Source organism: Miscanthus floridulus, chromosome 18 (genome assembly GCF_019320115.1).
Source record: "Miscanthus floridulus cultivar M001 chromosome 18, ASM1932011v1, whole genome shotgun sequence".
Classification (NCBI taxonomy): Eukaryota; Viridiplantae; Streptophyta; class Magnoliopsida; order Poales; family Poaceae; genus Miscanthus; species Miscanthus floridulus.
This window is the reverse complement of record NC_089597.1, coordinates 134119582-134143962: the sequence shown is the minus strand read 5'-3', so window position 1 is coordinate 134143962 and position 24381 is coordinate 134119582. Positions and strand designations below refer to the sequence as shown.

The following is a 24381-nucleotide window of genomic DNA, read 5'->3' as shown; positions in this document are numbered from 1 at the left end:
CTCTTCTAAGTTGCTCATTGGTTGAGGCAGGAAAGCAAAGAGGTACCAGATTAAAAAAGCACAAAACCCAACAAGATTGTATATAGATAGCTCTTCATGTAGCCCTCAACTTTCTCAAAGAGGGTTTCCACATGGACTTTGAGAAAAGCAACACCCAATATGAATGCTAAGTTGTTGAGCAAAGAAAAAGACCATGATGCCTTGATCTATGAATGATTTTGATATATTATTTTTTTTTCTTTGAGACAAGATGTCATGTCCATGATCATGTTGTACAAATCTACTTCTTTGTCTCTAATCTAAGGTACATATTTTTCCAAGGCTAACCGCTTCATATAGAACTCTATGCATCAATGAGGAATTAGAGAATGTAGGAAGCTATGTACTTCATTATGGATAGAGTGAGACCTCATTACGAATACATCTGGAGAAATGACACTTGAGTAACAATTCAATAGGCTTTGATTTCAAGAAGAGCATCTAAATATATACCAATGGTGCTAGTACAAGCCTACAAGGCAGAAGGTAGAGACAACTCTGTGTTGTTCCACAGTTATTTCAAAAATGTGAGAGAATACATAAATAGTGAAGTAAAGTTTGATAAGTCTTCACTCGTTGCATTGGTGGTGCACTACTGCACTCGGTTCATCATCCTTCAAACAAGTCTTGCAACATCTCTTCCAGGTTATGGGTAGTGGATCTTAGGGTGATAACATTGTTATCCTCTATGTATTTTGTATATCTTGAAATGATTTTCTCAGTTATAGCTTTGCGCAATCTTTTCCTCATCTCAGGATCTGGGACCTTCCACCGCTTTTGAGTGGTGTACATCTTTTGAAACTCAGACTCAAACTTGGGCAGCAGAGAGTAGTATTTCCCAAAGCAAAGAGGTGTAGGATTGAACAAGCATGACAACACTGGTCCCCAAGATACCTGTAGATATCTCGCTAAATAGTGCTCGACTTTCTCAAGGAGTGAAGCGACATGGACTTGTAGAAAAGAAAACCCAGTGCTGTTGTTATGGAGACTATGGCATATGACGTTGAAGTTGTTGAGCAAAAATAAGAATCTAAGGCTTTGATCTAGAAATGTTTTTGACATGAGGAAAATTCTTTCTTCTAAACAACACGCCATCTCTATGATCATGCTACCCAAAGGTGGAATGTACCCAATATTTATGTGAGGCACATACTTACCAAGGATAGCTGCTTCAGATACGATTGGATCCACCAGAGAGTAATTTTCGAGCAAGAAGGTGATATGAGCCATTACTGACAAAGTGACCTTGTGAATGTCTGATGATCCTTGTGGAGTTTGAGCACCTGGCGAGTCGTCCACCATCGGCTCCATGATGTGACTCCTAATATCCTCCAATGTGCTCCTTATGCTCTCACGCGCCTTGGCATTCTTTGCATACAAGAGGTTTACCACTCCTCCTCTTATCCTTTCAACTTCTGCAGATGGCGGCAAAGAAAGGAATAGTACCTGGATCTCGGTTAAGGCATCGGACAGTGCACAGAGCACACGCAGCACAATATGAATCTTCTGGTGTAGTGCTTGCACCGGCATGCCACCAGGATCTAGAGCAACTATGAAGTCAACAAAAGCAAGCATTTTCAACATGGTTTCTTGGATAAATCGTGCAAATAGGAGCAGTTCCAGAATGGAACCCTCAGCCTTGGGATCTTCTTCTTCCTCCTCATAAATACTAGGTAGTAGGCCCACAGAACCATGATCCGGGAAGAGCGACACCGCCACGGACTGGATGGTCTGTGTGATCTCATGAAGAGCCCGGATCCAGCACCGTGCCCCATCAGAAGTGTGCTTATCCAGTTCTTCCCATGCAGATGCACTGCTAGCGAGGTGCAGAACCCAGGCGACGCCCAGCTCCGTGAGCCACCTCTCCAGGACACCCATGCTGCCGCCACCTTTGATGCCGCAATTCACCAATGGCGCATCGAAGAATTCATGGGCAAGTGGGCTTTTAACGCGCTCTGCATCCGTTTCTTCTTCGTGGATGCTGAAGTAGTCGAAGTGCATGGCCGCCTCCATGGAGGCAGAGGAGGACAGACGAGAGGCGTTAGATGTGTAGGCAGCCGAGACTATGGTACCTGATGAAGACGAGCTGCCGCCGCTGCTAATAATGGTGGAGTAGTAGTAACTGGATCCCGTCTGCTCGCAGCGGCAGCTCCAGCTGGTCCAAGAAGAAGGCCTGTGGCCGCCGGCGTCCACGCCCGTGGCCTCCATCTCCATGCGAAGGTACCTAGCTACCCAATCGGCCCCTAGCGACTATGTCAGTTGTCTCTGATGTGGGACGGATCGGCCGGGACCGAGCGTGAGGTGATTGCGAGACGCGGGCAGCCAGGTGGGGCGGTGGCCAGTGGCCGGTGGGGTGCAACTGTGAAAGCGGAAGGCTACGCGTGAGTGCAAATTTTGTTGGCTGACTTGATGTCGATTGTCGTCGAACTCGAACCACTCACTGGGAGTTAGGCGTGAGTGCACTCCCGGACGGTACGGTGTACACAGCAGTCAGCAGTCAGCACCAGCAGGATCGTTTCCATGGAGTTGAGCCACAACTCCCGTTCCCAATGGACCCTGTTCGTCATGCTTGCTGTGGGTGTGGCGTGGCCGGCTGCGCTCTGCATCTATTATGACAGAAGTGTTGTGCCCAGCTAGCTCCAGCGACGTCGGCTCCTTGGTGATCACCAATGCCAGGAGGAGAGAAGGGGACGCGGCCTGTGCTGGAAAAAAATGAAAACGAAAGAAGGCTGGGAATAGAGTGGGCTGGCCGCCTGGGGTTTCAAAAGCGGGCTTGCTAATGCCCGGACATCCGGGCCCAGGCCCGTGTGCGGACGCAGCTCCCGTGCCTCGTGTCCGCATCGCATCCCACACGCTCCTTCTCGTTTTCAACCAGCGCCAGCGTCCGCATGGTGGAACCGCGCCTCGCGCCTGCACGGTGGAATCAGGACCCACGCCCACCTGCCCCGCCTGAAGATGCGCGCCGCAGAGGCATCTGCAGGACTCAGGCGCCTGCACATGAACCACAGTGGCAAGCAACACCCAATCTACTTTTAAAATATCTAGACATTTGCAACATAAATATGAATACAGATAAAACACTTGAAACATGCGTGTGTAGACATTGCAACATGTGCAATACTAGGATATACTTTTGAAACATCTAAATGAAATATTTGCAACATAAGTCTGAAACAGATGAAACACTTGAAACATGTGTGTAGCCATTGCAACATGTGCAACACTAAGATCTACTTTTAAAACATCCGGATGAAACATTTAAAGCAAACGTCTGAAACACTTGAAACATAGGCTTGCAACATGCGTATATTGCCTTTGCAACATATGCAACATCCCAGATCAACTTTTGCAACATTCAGATGAAACACTTGAAACATAAGTCTAAAACGCCTGAAACACTTAAAAACACAGCGTTCACCCGCGCGGCCACGACCTACCTGGTGGGGAACTGCAGTGGCGCAGGCCTTCCCTTCCTGCCGATGGCGCGAGGTGGATGGGACACAGGCGTAGGAGCAGGCATAGGCCTCCCCAGGCTTAGGAGTAGGCCTCCCCTTCCGCGATAGGCGAGGTGGATGGGGGCACGGCGTGGGCGCGCGGGAAAGGGCTAGGTGCCTCACGGGAAGGGGCCGGCCACGCAGGAGAGACGCCGGAGCAGGCTCTTCATGCTAGGGAGGGAGCGGGAAGAGAGAAGGCCCTGCTGCGGGACCTTGCGATGACAGCGGCGTTTGGAGGAGCGGTGCGGAAAGGGCCAGAGCTTGGAGCAGATAGGAACGAGTGGACAAGAGGATAGGACTAGACTAGAAGATTTTTTTAGAAACTCCTGAGCGGATAGGATGGGATTGTTGGGCTAGCATCGTGGCCCACCAAGGAGCGTCTGGGCGGACGGACGCCCGCGCCACAGCATTACCGTTTCAAAAGAAGCGGGAAGGTGTTATTCTTTTTTATAATAATATGCCAAGGACGTCCATCCCGTGACTCCCATCCAGAAGCGGTTCATCCTCATCCACTCATCCGCAGATCCAGCCCCTGTTGCCCGCTCGCTCTGCGCTACGTGCCCCCACGTGCGGGACGGACTCCGCCCTTGCCGCCCTCACTCGCGGGATGGACTCCGCCCGCGCCGCTCACCGACGCCGTTCCCGCCCACGCCGTGCACCCCCCACCTAGACTCGCGCCTCCCATAGTGGCCATGCTCCATCCGCTTGACGCGGCCACTGCCGAGGTCTGTGCCGTTGACGAGCTCCGCACCAGCGACCTCCGCGCACTACGTGGCATCGAGCTCCGCACCGACGTCGACATCCACAACGACAAGCTCCATTTGTCCAAGCAGCAAGATGACATTGCGTTGAAAGCGCATGTTGCAAATGTATGTTTTAAGTATTTCAGATGTTAATTATGTTGCAAGTGTTTCATATGAATGTTGCAAAGGTAGATCGGGATGTTGCATATGTTGCAAACGTCTGTTCCCAATGCATCTGTTTTTTAGACGTATGTTGCAATTGTGTTTATCTGGATGTTGCATATGTTTTACACATATGTTGCAAGTGTTTTATCTGTATGTTGCGTATGTGTTGCAACGGTTTTCGAGTGTTTTATATATTTTTTTGCAAGTGCTTCAGATGCAAGTTTCAAGCGATTCATCTGTCTTTAGACGTATGTTGCAAGTGCTATATCTGGATGTTTCAAAAGTAGATCAGGTGTTGCATCTCCTTCCTCGCCTTCTGCTGCCTTGGTGTGTCTTCGCCTTCTGCCACCTTCAGACCGTGGAGGTGTGTGGTGGGGGCTGATGGAGGGGCCGTGTCAGGGGATGGCGGCGCGGGCGCGAGTGCCTCTCCCCTTCTGTTGCACGGGCACCTTCTGTTACGTGGGCAGGTAGTGCTTCGGCCCCTCCAGTTTTTCTGCTACGCAGGATGCTGAGAATGGGACGGTCCTGTAACACCCTCGGTGTTAAGCATGCACTTAACCTTGACATTGCATGATCATAAGCATCCATGAGCATGCATGTGCATGAGCATCTCAATTGCTATACCTTTGTTAGCTTATATTTCATGTGTGTTACTTAATTACCTTACTTAAGTTAGGGTTTTCATGGAATCAAAGTATGGAATTTGTGTGGAACCTTGTGAATGCTTTAAACATGTTTAGAATAGCATAAGGAACAACTTTGGTATTCATGGCTAAGTCTAGTTTAGTCTCTAAGTCATTGATATGGTGTATGTCATCATTTTAAAGTACTATGTTTGACCTAGTTTGAACTATGTCATAGAGTCTTTGCATGGCAGTGAACCTTTAAACAAAGTTGTAGTATTTGAGTAGATCAACAACTTTTATGTTTGGGTCTTCAGCTAATTCAGTGCATAGAGTAGTCATTTTGAGCTCACAAAAATCAATAATTCACTGATTTCCGGCACTTAGAATTTTTCTAAGTCCAAAACCGGTTTACAGTTTCGCTGGCCCTACTTTGAGACGATTTTACTCTTGATTCTTTGAGAATTAGACTGTGATCCTTTAATAGAAGTTGAAGATGGTATGTAGGGCTTCAACTTTCGTTAAGATAGTTTTTGCTGTTGAGCCACGGTTTAGGAGTTTGAATGCTGTCAAGTTGCGCTGTCAGTCGGACCATTGAGCGCTGATGACCTTACTGAATCGAGCTACAGTGACCGGCCAACTTCAGACAGTGAACGCCGCGTGGTGGACACCCGTCGCCGATGTCCTGAACCGCCAGTCCACGTCGGGCCACAGCTCGCTAACTCAAGCACGCGCTTGCCCATGACCGCTCAACGCCCTCAGTCCACCGCCTGCTTCCTCCTTCGCTTTCTCGCAACATCGTAGCAGCCACAGCCGCAGCCGCAGCGCAGCTCCGCCGTCGCCATTGCCGGCCTAGCTCGCACCGTGCCCCTCCTACGCCACTGCAGTAGCTTCGTCGTGGTCCCACCGCACCACCGCGTCCACGTTGGCTAGCTAGGAGCGCTCGGTAAGCCGTCTCGTCGCGAACGGCATCGCCGGTGTTCCCGTCGCCGTGGCCGCATAGCTCCATTGCCGTGGCCGCACCGCCTCCGTCCGTTGTTTGCTGTGTTAGTGGTTGAGATAGCTTCGCCGTAGTCGGTTTTGTCTTGGACGAGCCGTACATCGAGCTTCCGTGGCCAGCTCCGGCATCTTGCCGTCGAGCTGCGCCGTCGCCCCGCCATGAATGCCGCCATCGTCGATAGCCCCGGCCATAGGTCAAATTAGTTGCATCAATGTGTGCGGGAGGTAGTGGGGATGCTTTTAGTATTGACGCCGTCGCCGGAGAGGCCGTCGCCGGCGAGCTCCGTCGAAGTCCGGCGATCCCGCGCGATGCTCTGTTTCGTGTTTTCGGATTGCTACAGTGACCAAGTTCAAATAAAGATAGTTCATTTTTTCCAGATTTGAATGCCTACTTTGGAAAATCATAGGTGGAGTTCTAGAGGTCCAATTTTTGTGAACCAAATTGTGATGTGTTCCTTATGAAGTGTAGTTTTTTTATAAAAATATGAAATATACAGTTTATTGTATTTTTCTTGGTGATTAAAATGTATTTAAATAAATGCTTTTTGAATGTTAATAAACTTGTAAATTAGATATCTTGAGCTAGAAAAGTGATAAAATTGTGATTCCAAGTTTGTTGGTCTTATGTTGACATGCTCTAGCTAGGAAAAATTTATAATTTGTTGTTTGACACTTTTCTATAGGGTTTATTATTTTCACTAAAATCGACCTCACTAGCTTGTCATTTTTGTAAAGAATATTTTACTTGGTAAAATGGCATGAAACTTTTACAGTAGTCTTGTGGTAGCACTTGGAGGTCACTGTAATTTTTTGAGAATTTATTATGCACATTTGGTATAGGTTTATTATTTAACCTAATTATCTAAATAAATTAATAAATACAATTAAATAAATAGTTTGGGCTTTGCCATTATGTTTTCTTGAGTGTATTTGATGCCCCTGAACTGTTGGTGTACTTGGTGGTGTCAAATTTTGAATGCTTACATGTAGTAGAAATATTGTTGTTTTATAATTCGATTTAACATGTTTTCGGACAGATTCTGTTGCTTGTTAAGTTGCATAGTCAAAATGATGGTTTCTGTAGAAATGATTAATAACAAAGTTGTAGGTAACTTCTTCATCTATCTTGTGTTAAAATTTCAGGTCAATAGGCCAAAGGGTTTAGGAGTTCTATCTGTTTAAAATTAGTTTTCCGAATTGCTTGTTCTCTGGAATTTCTGGACAGCACTGCATAGATTGCCTATTTTGTCTAGGATAGATTGTGATTCAGCTGTTGGTTATTGAATAATAGTTGTAGACAATTTTATAAGCTTTCCAGAAAGTCTAAGATCATAGCATTTGGATAAGTATAACTTCAGTTATGATATAAACTTGTAACTGTCATGTGTAACTTAGATATTGCTTTGTGTGAAATTTGTAAGTAACTAGAGAAGAGATATGCACCTACTAGGCAAATAAGGAGTTAGCATTGTTATCATTTTGCCACTTAACATCATTGTCACTGCATGTACATTCTGTTATCACATCCTCCGTGATCCATCTTATGCATTCATGGTACTTATTTATGCATATGCATGCAATAGGTGCAACCGAGGGAATCACGCTTGTGGAGCTCGACGTCGACCTGCAGGAGGAGAATCAGGAAGTTCAGCACCTGGAGGTTCCCGGAGAAGGAGAGCCTGAAGCCGATCACCTTCCTGAGTGTCCCGATCACCAACCTTCGACGTTTGTGAAAGGCAAGCCCCGGAGCATTATAAGCCTCCCTATTTTATTAATGTCACTTAAAGTTACTCGTATTGCTGCATTACGTGACAGGAGTTGTTTGGAAACCATTGTTGCATATTACCTTCCTTGACCAGAAATATTTACCATGAATCCTATTTAAGTCCAGGAACGTTTATCATGCTTAGCTATGCTTAGACCGGTAGAAGTCGGGTGATTTCCTGTCACCTGCGAGCTATAGGTGATAACTTAATCACGGTTGGCTATATTGTGCTATCGTGGAACATAACCTGGTATTGTTGAATAAATGGAGACCGGGTGGAATCTTATATGTGGTATTGTAGTGACTCCACCTGTGTCGTTTAAGGACCGGACGTTGGAGGTCATCTTGTCATGTTGAACGCAGCCTCTCACATAGTTGGTTGGATAAGTCGTTCCGACCACGAAGCCGAGTAGCTCATCTCAGGCCGGGACCACGAGCAGTTCAAGTGCGCACTCTGGATGGTAGTAAGGATGTGCGGAGAGCCATTGGCGTAAGCCCAAGGGCGGGTTAGAGTCCCGATCACCCTTGGCAGAGTGGTTCTCTGATTGTGCGGCGCTGGTCGTACCCGCGAATTTGGTTCCTGATTTGTACCAAAGGTGACCTAAGGCTACCTTCGCGAGGTATGCCTGGGTGTGTGTTAGGAATATTTCCCCAGCTGGGTAGGAATCGATTCGAATCGCCGTCTCTCCCGGATAGTGAGAACTTGACTTGAGTTCCTTTCATCGTAGTAAATTATGAAAATGATGGTTATGAGATTATGCAAGAACCCAACTGGATATGGTTATTATTGTGATGACTTAATGGTACCAACATGTTTGGCATAGGATAGTTGCTAATCTAGTATAAGATAGGATTAATAACTGGTGATTCACAATTAAAGAGATGTTGGATAACTTATGCTTTTTCTGCAAATAATGTCTACCAGCTCTACTTATAAAGCCTTGCATACTCCTTGGTGTATTAGTATATTAGTTGGACGGGTAAGTCTCGCTGAGTACATTCTCGTACTCAGGGTTTTATTCCCTTTGTTGCAGATAACGTTATGTTTCATGGCTACTGCAAGAACTGTCTTGCTCCTGCTGTGGATGAGGACTAGGACCATGGGCAATGGTCATTCTGTATTTCATCTCACCTTTGTGCTTTTGGTTGGAGATGACTATGACACTGGCTTTGTATTAAACTATGTGTGATGTTGATGTTAAACTACTTTGCTTCCGCTACTTTCAAACTTGGTTTGTAATAATTATCCGAACTCGGATGTATGAGACCTATTTGTGAACTGTGATGTAACATGTGACTGGTTGTGTTGAATCTCTACGATCGTGGTTTGTATGTTGGTTGTTGAGATCTTTCGCGATTTCGTTGGACTACCGGGTTTATATGGGCTCAAGTATGATGGCTTGATCGCTTCGGTGATTGCTATTGTACTTGTGCTCTTATAAATTGGACGGTTCTGTGACAGCTGGCATCAGAGCAAGGATTCAACATTAAAACTTGTCATATGTGTATTTAAAAACAAAGGTTTTGTGTTATAAAAATCTAAAGTGTGCCAGTGGTCATCTCCTTTATGCCCAGTTAAGGACTTTTAGGTGGCTATTTAAGTACTAACATGGGGGGTTTTTACTTTCGTCGTCCATACGGCGTGCTATTGTATGGATGCCATTCACTTGAATGGTAATGTATGGATCAAATGCCTCTACGCTAAGGTAAGAAGGTAAGTTGATGAGTGGCATGACCGCAAGACGTGAGCGTGCGGTCGGGGAGAGCTAGTTTTGATACGACTGTATATGCATGCTTGCATGTGTGTATGGTGCGTATTTAATTGTGGGTATAAATTGTCATCGGGTAGCTTTGATACAGAAGTATATGTATGGGTATACATATATGGAAGTATTTAGTTGCAATTTAGATCTTGCATTTACATTTCTGTACTTATATCTGTTGGGTTGGGTTGAATTGCATTTTCTGCAGGTACACTAACAACGAAACGTGTAGCTCGTCTAGTTACAAATGTATTGAGAGAACGTATGTATGCCACTGAGTATGTCGTTAGAGATTATTTTTCTAAGTTTGTGAGGACGTACGGAACGAGCATACATCATGGTGCATTGTTCATTCATGTTCCTGCATGATTCCCCCTTAAATGATCTATCGTTAAGTAAACCATTTCTTTTGCACATGTCTCCCTTAAGTGGTAACTGAAGATGAAGAGGTGAAGCCTTGTGAGGAAGACCATGGTGATGGTGTGCCCGACATCGATAGCGACCACCCCGAGGAGTAGTTTAGCTATAGTAGTGCGAGCACGATAAGCGGTCATTTGGTGATGTTATGTTGTAGAATTGAATTATTGTGCCTCTGTGTTATTGCATGAAATTATGATTCTCTCCAGTAATTACAGTATGGCATAATTTTTGCAATTCTTCTGCAATCTCTTGACATCATCCAATAATCACTGATTGTTGCGATTTCGCAGATGACGCGCACTCGTAGGGGAACTTTTGGTGACGATGCAAGTGGCAGTGATGGCCGTGGCAATGGTCACGAGGATCTTCCCCCACCACCGCATCCTACCCCAGCTGAGATGATGGCTCAGCTAATGGAAACTCAACGTGCTATGGGTGAAGTGTTGTACGGTCTCGCGCAGAATGCTGGACAAGGACGTGGAAGAGATCAGCATCAGGGACCTAAACCTAACCAGTTCAGTACTTTTAAGGACTTTCTCGACACCAAGCCTCCTGTCTTTAAGGAAGCAGAGGAACCACTGCAGTCAGATGAGTGGTTGAATACAATTGAACAGAAGTTCCGTCTTTTAAGGCTCACTGAACACTTGAAGACCGAGTATGCATCGCACCAGTTGCATGGACCAGCAGGCATATGGTGGAGTCACCATCGATCCACTTTGCCTGGAGATGCTCAAATTACATGGAATCAGTTCAAGGTTGCATTTAGGGGGCATTATATTCCCCCAGGTCTGATGAGCATGAAGCATACGGAATTTATGAGGCTGACGCAGGGAACTAAGGGTTTGACAGAGTATCTGCATGCCTTTAACAATTTGTCAAGGTATGCTATAGAGTTTGTGGATACAGATGCAAAGAAAATTGCTAGTTTCAAGCGGGGCCTTAGCCCGAAGCTGATGAAGACGCTCGCTAACAACAAATGTGCTACCTTCAATGAGTTTGTTAGTGATGCACTAACCCAAGAGAACCAGAACAACATCTATACAGCATCCAAGAATCGCAAGCGAGCTTTTGAAGCCGGAGTATCTCAGTCCCAAGCTCCTACCAATGCAAGACCCCAGTTCCGCCCTCCAGCTCCAAAGTTTAGACCACCCCAGAAGAAGGCACAGCCAAGTCAGAACCAGCAAGTATACCACAAGGCTTATTCTGTTGCTCTACCTAAGGGTAGCACTGGACAGAGTAGCTCCAATGTTCCACCTAATGGTATGCCATGCTGGAATTGCAACAAGACTGGCCATTGGTCAAGAAATTGTCCATATCCCAGGAAAAACAACAACCAGAAGCAGGGCAATTCTAGTGGACGTCAGGGACATGTACACTATACCACCATGGAAGAGATTCCCTCTGGTGAAGTGGTCACGGCTGGTATGTTTCTCGTGAATCATCATCCTGCAGTTGTTTTATTTGATTCTGGAGCTTCACATTCTTTCATGAGTCCAATATTTGCATCCAAGTATGACCAGAAAATAGTTGTAGTAGAAAAGGGTGGTTATTGCATAAGTGCTGCTGGGAGCAACATTTCTACCAACCAGATAGTTAGAGGTGTACGCATCCAAATAAGTGAACGAGAGTATACTGCAAACCTAGTGATATTACCGGGATTAGGTATTGATGTGATTTTGGGGATGAATTGGATGAAGAACCATGGTGTTCTTATTGATACCTCGACTAGAACTGTTATGTTGAGGGATCCCAAGAATAATGAGGCTTTTCTAGTACCCCTTCCTAGGGAGTTTGATCTCCATAATGTGGCCAATGCTATCCAGTCTGTGGCCCTTCCTGATATTCCGGTAGTATGTGAATTTCTAGATGTCTTTCCTGAGGAATTGCCAGGGTTACCACCGAACAGAGAGATAGAGTTCAAGATAGAATTGTTACCTGGTACTGCACCTATTTCTCGAAGACCGTATAGAATGCCTCCCAATGAGTTAGCAGAATTGAAGATTCAATTGCATGAACTTTTAGAGAAGGGTCTCATTCGCCCCAGTTCATCACCTTGGGGTTGTCCCGCCATATTCGTGAAAAAGAAGGACAAGTCTTTACGAATGTGTGTGGACTATCGACCACTCAATGCTGTTACTATCAAGAACAAGTATCCTTTGCCTCGCATTGATATCTTGTTTGATCAATTGTCGAAAGCAAAAGTGTTCTCTAAGATTGATTTGAGGTCAGGTTATCACCAAATCAAGATTAGGCCCGAAGACATACCTAAGACTGCTTTTTCCACTAGGTATGGCCTTTATGAGTATTTAGTCATGTCCTTTGGATTGACCAATGCGCCTGCCTACTTTATGTATTTGATGAACTCGGTGTTCATGCCTGAACTTGACAAGTTTGTGGTTGTGTTCATCGATGATATCTTGATTTATTCTGAGACGGCAGAAGAACATGAAGAGCACTTGAGAGTGGTATTGTTGAGACTAAGAGAGCATAAGTTCTATGCAAAGTTTAGTAAATGTGAGTTTTGGTTGAAGAAGGTACCTTTCCTAGGTCACGTCTTATCAGAAAATGGAATTTCTGTAGACCCATCCAAAGTGCAAGAAGTGATGGATTGGAAAGCCCCAACCTCAGTTCATGAAGTCCGAAGTTTTCTTGGTCTAGCTGGATATTACCGTCGGTTTATCCCGGATTTCTCCAAGATATCCAAGCCTATGACCAGGTTACTTCAAAAGGATGAGAAGTTTGTTTAGACACTAGAGTGTGAAGCGGCTTTTCACACTTTGCGGACGTTGCTGACTACTGCTCCTGTATTAGCACAGCCTGACATTGAGAAGCCGTTTGATGTATTTTGTGATGCCTCAGGAACTGGTTTAGGGTGTGTTTTGATGCAGGAAGGCCGAGTCATTGCTTATGCCTCGCGCCAGTTGAGAAAGCATGAGGTCAACTATCCAACGCATGATTTAGAACTTGCTGCAGTTGTCCATGCTTTGAAGATTTGGAGACATTATCTGCTTGGTAATGTTTGTCATATCTACACTGATCACAAGAGCCTGAAGTACATTTTCACTCAACCTGAGTTGAACATGAGGCAACGAAGATGGCTAGAATTGATCAAGGACTACAACCTAGAAGTGCATTATCATCTGGGTAAAGCCAATGTAGTTGCCGATGCCTTAAGTCGGAAGTATCATGGTAATTCTTTGTTGGAAGATGGTTTCAACTTATTGCATCCGGCGGTCCTACACAATATCACAGTTAGTTGTTCTATAGAGTCAAGGATCATTGAGCTACAAAAGACCGATGTTGGTATATTCCACATCAAGAGAAAAATGAAAGAAGAAGAAAGTAAGCATTTTCGGTTAGATGAGAATGATGTTCTATGGTTTAAAGATCGGCTTGTAGTGCCGAAAGATAGGGAGTTGAGGAACCAAATCCTAGAGGAAGCTCATTCGTCCAAGCTATCCATTCACCCGGGTAGCAGCAAGATGTATCAAGATTTGAAGACTAGATTTTGGTGGACAAAAATGAAGAAAGAAATTGCGGCATATGTGGCAAGATGTGATAATTGTTGCCGAGTGAAGGCCATTCATATGAAACCAGCAGGTTTACTTCAGCCACTGTCTATTCCAAGTTGGAAATGGGATGACATTAGTATGGATTTCATTGTTGGACTTCCAAAGACCCAAAAAGGTCATGATTCAATATGGGTAATTGTTGACCGTCTCACCAAGTCTGCGCATTTTATTCCTGTTAATGTCCAATATCGACCTCATCAATATGCAAAGCTGTACATGGAACAAATTATCAAATTGCATGGAGTACCTAAGAGTATTGTATCAGATCGAGGGTCCCAATTTGTTAATCATTTTTGGGAACATCTGCATAAGTACTTGGGTACCACATTGATTCACAGTTCTGCTTATCACCCCCAGACCGCAGGTCAAACTGAACGTGTGAATCAGATCCTAGAAGATATGTTGAGAGCATGTGTGATTTCTTCCAAGGGTTCATGGGAGGACTGGTTACCTTTGGTTGAATTCTCCTACAATAATAGTTATCAAGAGAGTATTAAGATGGCTCCATTTGAAGCTTTATATGGTCGCAAGTGTAGGACCCCTCTAAATTGGATTGAGCCTGGTGAAAGAAGGTATTATGGAATTGACTTTGTCAAAGAAGCTGAAGAACGAGTACAAATCATTCAACAACATATAGAAGCCGCTCAATCAAGACAAAAGAGTTATGCAGATAAGAGGAGAAGTCCTATTATATTCCAAGTCGGAGATTATGTGTATCTGAAGGTATCCCCAATGAGGAGAGTACAAAGGTTTGGAGTTAAGCGAAAACTTGCTCCTAGGTATATTGGACCATACAAGATCATTGCACAAAAAGGACCAGTAGCCTACCAACTCCAGTTACCTCCGGAAATGAAAGCAATATTCAGTGTTTTTCATGTCTCCCAACTCAAGAAATGTCTTCGTGTGCCCGAAGAAGCTATTGAATCTACTAGTATCAAGATTCAGTCGGATTTGACATATGAAGAGAGACCTATTAAAGTGCTTGAAGAAATGGAAAGAGTGACCCGTAGCAAAGTCACCAAGTTCTACAAGGTGGTTTGGAATAATCATAGTGAGCAAGATGCTACGTGGGAGCGTGAGGACTATCTTCGTGAGGTTTATCCGAGTTTCTACGAAGAATGGTAGGTCGTGCAATCTCGGGGCGAGATTTCTTTTAGGGGGGAAGGGCTGTAACACCCTCGGTGTTAAGCATGCACTTAACCTTGACATTGCATGATCATAAGCATCCATGAGCATGCATGTGCATGAGCATCTCAATTGCTATACCTTTGTTAGCTTATATTTCATGTGTGTTACTTAATTACCTTACTTAAGTTAGGGTTTTCATGGAATCAAAGTATGGAATTTGTGTGGAACCTTGTGAATGCTTTAAACATGTTTAGAATAGCATAAGGAACAACTTTGGTATTCATGGCTAAGTCTAGTTTAGTCTCTAAGTCATTGATATGGTGTATGTCATCATTTTAAAGTACTATGTTTGACCTAGTTTGAACTATGTCATAGAGTCTTTGCATGGCAGTGAACCTTTAAACAAAGTTGTAGTATTTGAGTAGATCAACAACTTTTATGTTTGGGTCTTCAGCTAATTCAGTGCATAGAGTAGTCATTTTGAGCTCACAAAAATCTATAATTCACTGATTTCCGGCACTTAGAATTTTTCTAAGTCCAAAACCGGTTTACAGTTTCGCTGGCCCTACTTTGAGACGATTTTACTCTTGATTCTTTGAGAATTAGACTGTGATCCTTTAATAGAAGTTGAAGATGGTATGTAGGGCTTCAACTTTCGTTAAGATAGTTTTTGCTGTTGAGCCACGGTTTAGGAGTTTGAATGCTGTCAAGTTGCGCTGTCAGTCGGACCATTGAGCGCTGATGACCTTACTGAATCGAGCTACAGTGACCGGCCAACTTCAGACAGTGAACGCCGCGTGGTGGACACCCGTCGCCGATGTCCTGAACCGCCAGTCCACGTCGGGCCACAGCTCGCTAACTCAAGCACGCGCTTGCCCGTGACCGCTCAACGCCCTCAGTCCACCGCCTGCTTCCTCCTTCGCTTTCTCGCAACATCGTAGCAGCCACAGCCGCAGCCGCAGCGCAGCTCCGCCGTCGCCATTGCCAGCCTAGCTCGCACCGTGCCCCTCCTACGCCACTGCAGTAGCTTCGTCGTGGTCCCACCGCACCACCGCGTCCACGTTGGCTAGCTAGGAGCGCTCGGTAAGCCGTCTCGTCGCGAACGGCATCGCCGGTGTTCCCGTCGCCGTGGCCGCATAGCTCCATTGCCGTGGCCGCACCGCCTCCGTCCGTTGTTTGCTGTGTTAGTGGTTGAGATAGCTTCGCCGTAGTCGGTTTTGTCTTGGACGAGCCGTACATCGAGCTTCCGTGGCCAGCTCCGGCATCTTGCCGTCGAGCTGCGCCGTCGCCCCGCCATGAATGCCGCCATCGTCGATAGCCCCGGCCATAGGTCAAATTAGTTGCATCAATGTGTGCGGGAGGTAGTGGGGATGCTTTTAGTATTGACGCCGTCGCCGGAGAGGCCGTCGCCGGCGAGCTCCGTCGAAGTCCGGCGATCCCGCGCGATGCTCTGTTTCGTGTTTTCGGATTGCTACAGTGACCAAGTTCAAATAAAGATAGTTCATTTTTTCCAGATTTGAATGCCTACTTTGGAAAATCATAGGTGGAGTTCTAGAGGTCCAATTTTTGTGAACCAAATTGTGATGTGTTCCTTATGAAGTGTAGTTTTTTATAAAAATATGAAATATACAGTTTATTGTATTTTTCTTGGTGATTAAAATGTATTTAAATAAATGCTTTTTGAATGTTAATAAACTTGTAAATTAGATATCTTGAGCTAGAAAAGTGATAAAATTGTGATTCCAAGTTTGTTGGTCTTATGTTGACATGCTCTAGCTAGGAAAAATTTATAATCTGTTGTTTGACACTTTTCTATAGGGTTTATTATTTTCACTAAAATCGACCTCACTAGCTTGTCATTTTTGTAAAGAATATTTTACTTGGTAAAATGGCATGAAACTTTTACAGTAGTCTTGTGGTAGCACTTGGAGGTCACTGTAATTTTTTGAGAATTTATTATGCACATTTGGTATAGGTTTATTATTTAACCTAATTATCTAAATAAATTAATAAATACAATTAAATAAATAGTTTGGGCTTTGCCATTATGTTTTCTTGAGTGTATTTGATGCCCCTGAACTGTTGGTGTACTTGGTGGTGTCAAATTTTGAATGCTTACATGTAGTAGAAATATTGTTGTTTTATAATTCGATTTAACATGTTTTCGGACAGATTCTGTTGCTTGTTATGTTGCATAGTCAAAATGATGGTTTCTGTAGAAATGATTAATAACAAAGTTGTAGGTAACTTCTTCATCTATCTTGTGTTAAAATTTCAGGTCAATAGGCCAAAGGGTTTAGGAGTTCTATCTGTTTAAAGTTAGTTTTCCGAATTGCTTGTTCTCTGGAATTTCTGGACAGCACTGCATAGATTGCCTATTTTGTCTAGGATAGATTGTGATTCAGCTGTTGGTTATTGAATAATAGTTGTAGACAATTTTATAAGCTTTCCAGAAAGTCTAAGATCACAGCATTTGGATAAGTATAACTTCAGTTATGATATAAACTTGTAACTGTCATGTGTAACTTAGATATTGCTTTGTGTGAAATTTGTAAGTAACTAGAGAAGAGATATGCACCTACTAGGCAAATAAGGAGTTAGCATTGTTATCATTTTGCCACTTAACATCATTGTCACTGCATGTACATTCTGTTATCACATCCTCCGTGATCCATCTTATGCATTCATGGTACTTATTTATGCATATGCATGCAATAGGTGCAACCGAGGGAATCACGCTTGTGGAGCTCGACGTCGACCCGCAGGAGGAGAATCAGGAAGTTCAGCACCTGGAGGTTCCCAGAGAAGGAGAGCCTGAAGCCGATCACCTTCCTGAGTGTCCCGATCACCAGCCTTCGACGTTTGTGAAAGGCAAGCCCCGGAGCATTATAAGCCTCCCTATTTTATTAATGTCACTTAAAGTTACTCGTATTGCTGCATTACGTGACAGGAGTTGTTTGGAAACCATTGTTGCATATTACCTTCCTTGACCAGAAATATTTACCATGAATCCTATTTAAGTCCAGGAACGTTTATCATGCTTAGCTATGCTTAGACCGGTAGAAGTCGGGTGATTTCCTATCACCTGCGAGCTATAGGTGATAACTTAATCACGGTTGGCTATATTGTGCTATCGTGGAACATAACCTGGTATTGTTGAATAAATGGAGACCGGGTGGAATCTTATATGTGGTATTGTAGTGACTCCACCTGTGTCGTTTAAGGACCGGACGTTGGAGGTCATCTTGTCATGTTGAACGCAGCCTCTCACATAGTTGGTTGGATAAGTCGTTCCGACCACGAAGCCGAGTAGCTCATCTCAGGCCGGGACCACGAGCAGTTCAAGTGCGCACTCTGGATGGTAGTAAGGATGTGCGGAGAGCCATTGGCGTAAGCCCAAGGGCGGGTTAGAGTCCCGATCACCCTTGGCAGAGTGGTTCTCTGATTGTGCGGCGCTGGTCGTACCCGCGAATTTGGTTCCTGATTTGTACCAAAGGTGACCTAAGGCTACCTTCGCGAGGTATGCCTGGGTGTGTGTTAGGAATATTTCCCCAGCTGGGTAGGAATCGATTCGAATCGCCGTCTCTCCCGGATAGTGAGAACTTGACTTGAGTTCCTTTCATCATAGTAAATTATGAAAATGATGGTTATGAGATTATGCAAGAACCCAACTGGATATGGTTATTATTGTGATGACTTAATGGTACCAACATGTTTGGCATAGGATAGTTGCTAATCTAGTATAAGATAGGATTAATAACTGGTGATTCACAATTAAAGAGATGTTGGATAACTTATGCTTTTTCTGCAAATAATGTCTACCAGCTCTACTTATAAAGCCTTGCATACTCCTTGGTGTATTAGTATATTAGTTGGACGGGTAAGTCTCGCTGAGTACATTCTCGTACTCAGGGTTTTATTCCCTTTGTTGCAGATAACGTTATGTTTCATGGCTACTGCAAGAACTGTCTTGCTCCTGCTGTGGATGAGGACTAGGACCATGGGCAATGGTCATTCTGTATTTCATCTCACCTTTGTGCTTTTGGTTGGAGATGACTATGACACTGGCTTTGTATTAAACTACGTGTGATGTTGATGTTAAACTACTTTGCTTCCGCTACTTTCAAACTTGGTTTGTAATAATTATCCGAACTCGGATGTATGAGACCTATTTGTGAACTGTGATGTAACATGTGACTGGTTGTGTTGAATCTCTACGATCTTGGTTTGTATGTTGGTTGTTGAGATCTTTCGCGATTTCGTTGGACTACCGGGTTTATATGGGCTCAAGTATGATGGCTTGATCGCTTCGGTGATTGCTATTGTACTTGTGCTCTTATAAATTGGACGGTTCTGTGACAGGTCCTGTTGGTGGGCCGTGATACCAGCCCACGGTTCGGTTGGGTGAGCTGTGTCCGGACGCGCTGCTAGCACCGGACGTCCAGGCGCTAGTGCTTCTGTATTCTTTTTAGGATTTATTTATTTCTAGCAAAGGGTGATTTGGGTGCAGATGGTTTCAAGGAAGATGAATTTTGGTGCCACAAATAAATTCAATAAAAACACAGAACTCCACAATGCATAATTTTTTATAAAGCTTTATTTTTTTTTGAAAATGGTTTTGTATGTAAACAAGCAAATAAATTTTAATTTGTTGTAAATTTTTTAGAATCATTTTTAGTGAATTTGAGCATGTGGGAATACATAAGGTGTTACACAATTGGCTTATGGATTTCTCCAATATTTACAAAAAGGCTTGGTAATTTCTGCAATTCCTGGGATGGTGATGGAGTATTTTGGTAGAAGTTATGGATGTCAGTTCAGTTTGGTTTCTAGGATGAGTTAATTTTGGCCTTTGGGGCGATTTACCTAATTGTACATTCCTTGCTATGATACTATTGCATACTGTATGATACTATGTGATGTTTGAATATATAAGTTCTGTCATAATTTTGTCAAAATCTGCCAAAGTTAGCTGAGACTTGAAAATTGAAATACATGCGGATTTTGTGAAGTTTCGTTGCCAAATTCTTTTGAAATATGTCATAATGTTGTCGAAATGTTTGATTTCAAAACATGGGTAAAAACCACAAATTCATGTCCATATAGACAAACTTGTCTTTTCACATCTGAGTTGACACTATTAGTTGCAGTTAACAAAATTGGGGCAAACCCATTCATCAGTTTGAAAAAAATGACCATAATCATAAAGTTAAAAAGTTGATGGCAAAACCATTATTGAACTATAAACTAGCACTACTGGAAACAGGGACTTTGCCGAGTGCCTACGACACTCGGCAAAGGCCTAAAAACACTCGGCAAAGGATTTGCCGAGCGCTGCACTCGGCATAGGCCACTCGGAGAAAAAAAAGTCGGCAAAGCCTTCTTTGCCGAGTGTCATTTGTCGGGCACTCGGCAAAGAAAAGTAGCCGTTAACGGTGCGCTTGCTTTGCCGAGTGTCTCAAGGATGACACTCGGCAAAGAATTTATATAATTTTTTTCTCGAAATTGTTTGCCGAGTGTCGGCTCTCGGCAAAGAATTTTTTTATTTTTTTTTAAAAAAGTCTCTTTGCCGAGCGTCTGCGGTGACACTCGGCAAAGCCTTCCCCTTTGCCGAGTGCCGTGGCCTGACACTCGGCAAAGAGCCCAGCTTTGCCGAGTGTCCTTGCGATTACACTCGGCAAAGCTGAGAAATCTGGTGTTTTCCTCCAGTTTTTGCCAGCTTTGCCGAGTGCAGTGGCCATTGCACTCGGCAAAGAGGCCTTTGCCGAGTGTGACACTCGGCAAAGCGTCTATAATTGCCTATTTTTTTTTCTTGTTTTTACATTCCAACACTTCCATCACACATTCAAACAGAAAATTTCACAGATATTCATCACATTCTTCAAATCCATGACATTCATCACACATCCATCCCATTATCACACATTCATCACTTATATATCACAAACACCATTTAGAAGTCACAAACATAAGTGTCTGAATATATCACATCGAAATTCACAAGTTCAAAAGTTGTTCATCATCTAACATCCAGTTTATTACCACAATTCCATGAACATGGACAAGTTCAAACTCATTACCAAATACGCCTTTGATCGGGCGGTGACTGATACGGATCCTGAGGATTAGGCGGATTATTGGAACCCGTCGACTGAGGCTGCACAAAGGAGTATATATTCTACGTGTTAGACATGTACTTGGCTAGCTAATTAGAAATTACTTGCATGTAAGAGACTGCAATTAACTTTCATACTCACATGTGTAGGTCCATCCCAAGGTGAGGCTGCAGGTGGAGGTGGTGGAGCGAGCAGCTCAGGTGGCACAGCAAGACCCGTATGTTGCCCAAGGCTTTGAAGAAAGCTCGTGATGCTCGACAACCGAGTCGCATAGGTCTCTGTGATGCCCGTCAACCTACTCTCATAGGTCTGAAGCTGGGACATCAGCTGCGCCTGCAGCTCTTGACGCTGCCGAGCTTCTTCTTTGAGCCGGGCCTACAACATTTCACTCCAATGTTTCAGTAATGCATAGCTAATTACGGTGTGTAAAAGTCAATATACGACGAGTCAAACTGAAATTACCTCGAGGACATCGACCCGCTGCTGTGCAACGGTCGGCCGTGTGCGTATGGCCAGGCTCTCGCTCGTGCTCCGGGCTCGGATCATGGAGAGGTCGGGGACAGCGGTTGAGTCGATTGTGCCATCGGCAATCCACATGTGGCCGTGCTTCTTCCCTCCTCTCAACCTCATGACGAGCTCCGTATCAATCTCCTACGTGCACGGGTCAAAGTCTGGCCCATGGACTGACCTTGCCGCCGACGTGTACTCGCTGATGCGGGTGTGGACGCTCGGGTTCGTGTACTCCTAGGGCCCGTCCTCCAGGCTAAAGGAGACATCGGACGTCACCTTTCCCTTGTGGGACATGCACCATGCCTGGAAGTCCGAGCACTCCTAGCCTTGATGTGCCGCCCTCTACGAGAAAGACATCAAGAAGATTAGAAATCAGTCATAATTGAGCATCAGAATAGATAAATGAATTCGTGTACCCATGCATCTCTGTATCCGGTGAGGTTGCGGCTGCCTTGATGGTGTGCTGGTCCTTGCATCTCCAAACGCCGTTCCCTTGCAGCGTTGTGTGTCGAGGCATACCCCTCCGTAAACCAGTTGTCCACGATCTTCTCCCACGCCTCGGGATACGATCCGCACCACCAGGGAATCATCTGCATGTCATCCGGTAATTGACATATAAGATGATCGAATTAAACCTACTTATTCTCAAAACGAATCAATCTAGATGTTCTCATGTACCTCAATGTACTGCTCCCGGGTCAGGTCCATGGTTCTGGCGTCGGCCTTTTTGACCCTCTGTCCAAGCTTTGACCCGTAGTAGGTGACAACGGCCTGGATCTTTGCCTCGTGAATCATGTCGACGATGAGCTTTTTGCAGGCTTTGGTCGCCACCTAATCCTTCCTGCCCTCAAATCCCTCCTCGCATTTGAAATAAGCCTGCAGACAAACACGATATTTGTATGGATATTTTTTAAAGAAAAAGTTCAATGAAAGAAGCAATGCTATGCGAGGAGACTTACCCAGAACTCCCCAATGACCCGTGCTGCCTTGTTGGGGTACGGCTCCATATCAGCGGTGATGGCGTAGTGGTCAAACGAACAGGCCACCAACGTGTTGTTCTTGTACGTGACGACGTCGGGGTAGTGTTGCCTGCACAGAAGACCCAGGATGCCATTGGGGGTGCGAGCACCAGCACCGGACACAACCACCCAGTTCCTACACATGTGATTAAGAAAAATTAGTAGTTCATCTTTGTTTGAACTTATCATATGAAGTAGGGGCAAATAAAATGTCAAGTTTACTTACTTTTGCCCTTCAGGGCGAATCACTGGGCGGCGGTGAGGAAGCAGAAAAGCAGGGAGGCTCGCAGGACCTCACAGGTACACCCTCGAAGCAAAGGAAGAGGAACCCATGCCTCCCGCCAACGCCTCCTGCTCGTCGCCCTCGGGGGGCGTCTGCGAAACCTCCTCCTCCTCCTCCTCGTGCGCCCTCTCCACGGGCGTCACCGGCTCCGCCTCCTTCGACACCTGGAGACGTGCCGGGGGCCTCCTGCTCCTCGGGTTCCTCCTCCTCCTCGCGTCCGACCCCTCGGCCTCCTCCCCGGCTTGGTAAAGCGACCTGACGGGCCTGTGACGCCCACCCGCCATCTTTGTTGAATCACCTGAAAAAAAAAGAAAAGTATTACATGTATTAGAAATAATATTCATGCTTACAAAACACTTAATTAGAAATAGATGCAAAATGATAATCAACTTTAGTATTACATTTATTAGAAATAATCATCATTATTTGGATTAGCTGGATCATAGGTCTCATCATCGCTATCAACATTGTCCAAATCATCAACACTAATTGAAGGAGGAATGTTGTCTTCATTGTCATTGCCTAAACGTAATCACTCAAGCATTTGTAGGTCATCCACATTTTGGACCTCATCTCCAGCATCCTCATCATCAACCCTTTCATTGTCTACTTCCATTTCTATCGCTTCGGTTAAGTCTATCACAAAGCTTCCTTGTAGCCCCTCTTCTTGAAAGAACTCTCCCTCATATGTGCTTGGATTGAAGTTGTAATCTTCATCGTTTGGGGCAGGTAGTTTACCATGTGGTGATACCTTGTGCACAATAGCCCAACCCTTAAGCTCTTCGTCTTGGCACGCGTATGGCATATAATACACCTGGTAGGCCTGTTGAGCCACAATATAGACATCTTTTCCTGGGTAGACGGAATCTGGTTGAATCTCCACTAGCCCAAGATTAGGGGTCCGTCTCGTTGCTCCAGGATCAAACCAGTGGCATTTGAATATGACAGGATTAAGAGCTTTGGAACCATGAAATGAAAGTTCATAGATTTCCTCAATTCTTCCATAATATTGGACCTCATCAGTGCCTGGTGTTAAAACTCCGCTATTTGTGGTCTTTCGATTGGGCCAACTCTGCTCGTAGCATGTTGTTTGAAAGCGATATCCATTCATGTCGTAGCCGTTAAATGACTTGACCCTAATGGCACAGCCGTTTGCAACCTGTCTTAACTCATCACTTATAGTAACATCAGTTTGGGCCTTTCGTTTGAACCAAGAAATGAAATCGGGCCTCCTTGATCCCGCACCCTTTGAAAGAAGGGTATCAGTTTCCTGCGGGGTTGGATCCCTTTGTCCTTGCCAGGTTTGACGAGTGAATTCCTTGTACCAAAGAGAAATAAGGGGTTTGGATGCGAAATAGTGTGACGGCGTATCGAAACAAGGGGGTTGAGAACTTACCCAATGAACGGCTGCACCTCGACAAGGTTGGTCAACACATACAGCATGATACTGCGCCACTCTTCATTTTTCAATTGCTTAGTGGTCGATGCACTTGCGCTTCCGAGCTACCCTTGGAAAAGGCTGAGCTTCGATTCATTTTCGCCAGCATTGTAACGAGGGGGTGGATTATGCACGCTAGGAAGGAGGTTCGGTTTGTAGTATTTCTGTGTGAAGGTTCCCACCTCCTCCCTAACGGTTTCCTCTACAATGGAAGCCTCAATTTTGGCCTTATTTCTACATTTTGTTCGAACAGTCTTTAGACATCTCTCGATTGGATAGCACCACCGGGCCTGCACGGGCCCCC

The 24381-nt window shown here is 44.8% G+C and overlaps 1 protein-coding gene across 1 annotated transcript; it reads left to right on the top strand.

The window, feature by feature from the left end:
- The first annotated feature begins 4225 nt into the window (after positions 1-4225).
- LOC136524744 (uncharacterized) lies at positions 4226-21078 on the top strand. The gene is made up of 5 exons (XM_066518002.1): positions 4226-4402; positions 10302-10891; positions 11015-11433; positions 11674-11858; positions 20977-21078. Exons 1-5 carry the CDS (start codon positions 4226-4228, stop codon positions 21076-21078), a joined length of 1473 nt encoding a protein of 490 aa, XP_066374099.1.
- The last annotated feature ends 3303 nt before the right edge of the window (positions 21079-24381 follow it).

What these genes read in the sequence shown, in the direction of transcription:
- LOC136524744 (XM_066518002.1), top strand. Translation starts at nt 4,226, where the DNA reads ATGCTCCATCCGCTTGACGCGGCCACTGCCGAGGTCTGTGCCGTTGAC. An exon ending in TGAAAGCGCATGTTGCAAAT is followed by an intron (nt 4,403 to 10,301) that starts GTATGTTTTAAG and finishes GCGATTTCGCAG; the next exon opens with ATGACGCGCACTCGTAGGGG. An exon ending in GCCTTTAACAATTTGTCAAG is followed by an intron (nt 10,892 to 11,014) that starts GTATGCTATAGA and finishes TGAGTTTGTTAG; the next exon opens with TGATGCACTAACCCAAGAGA.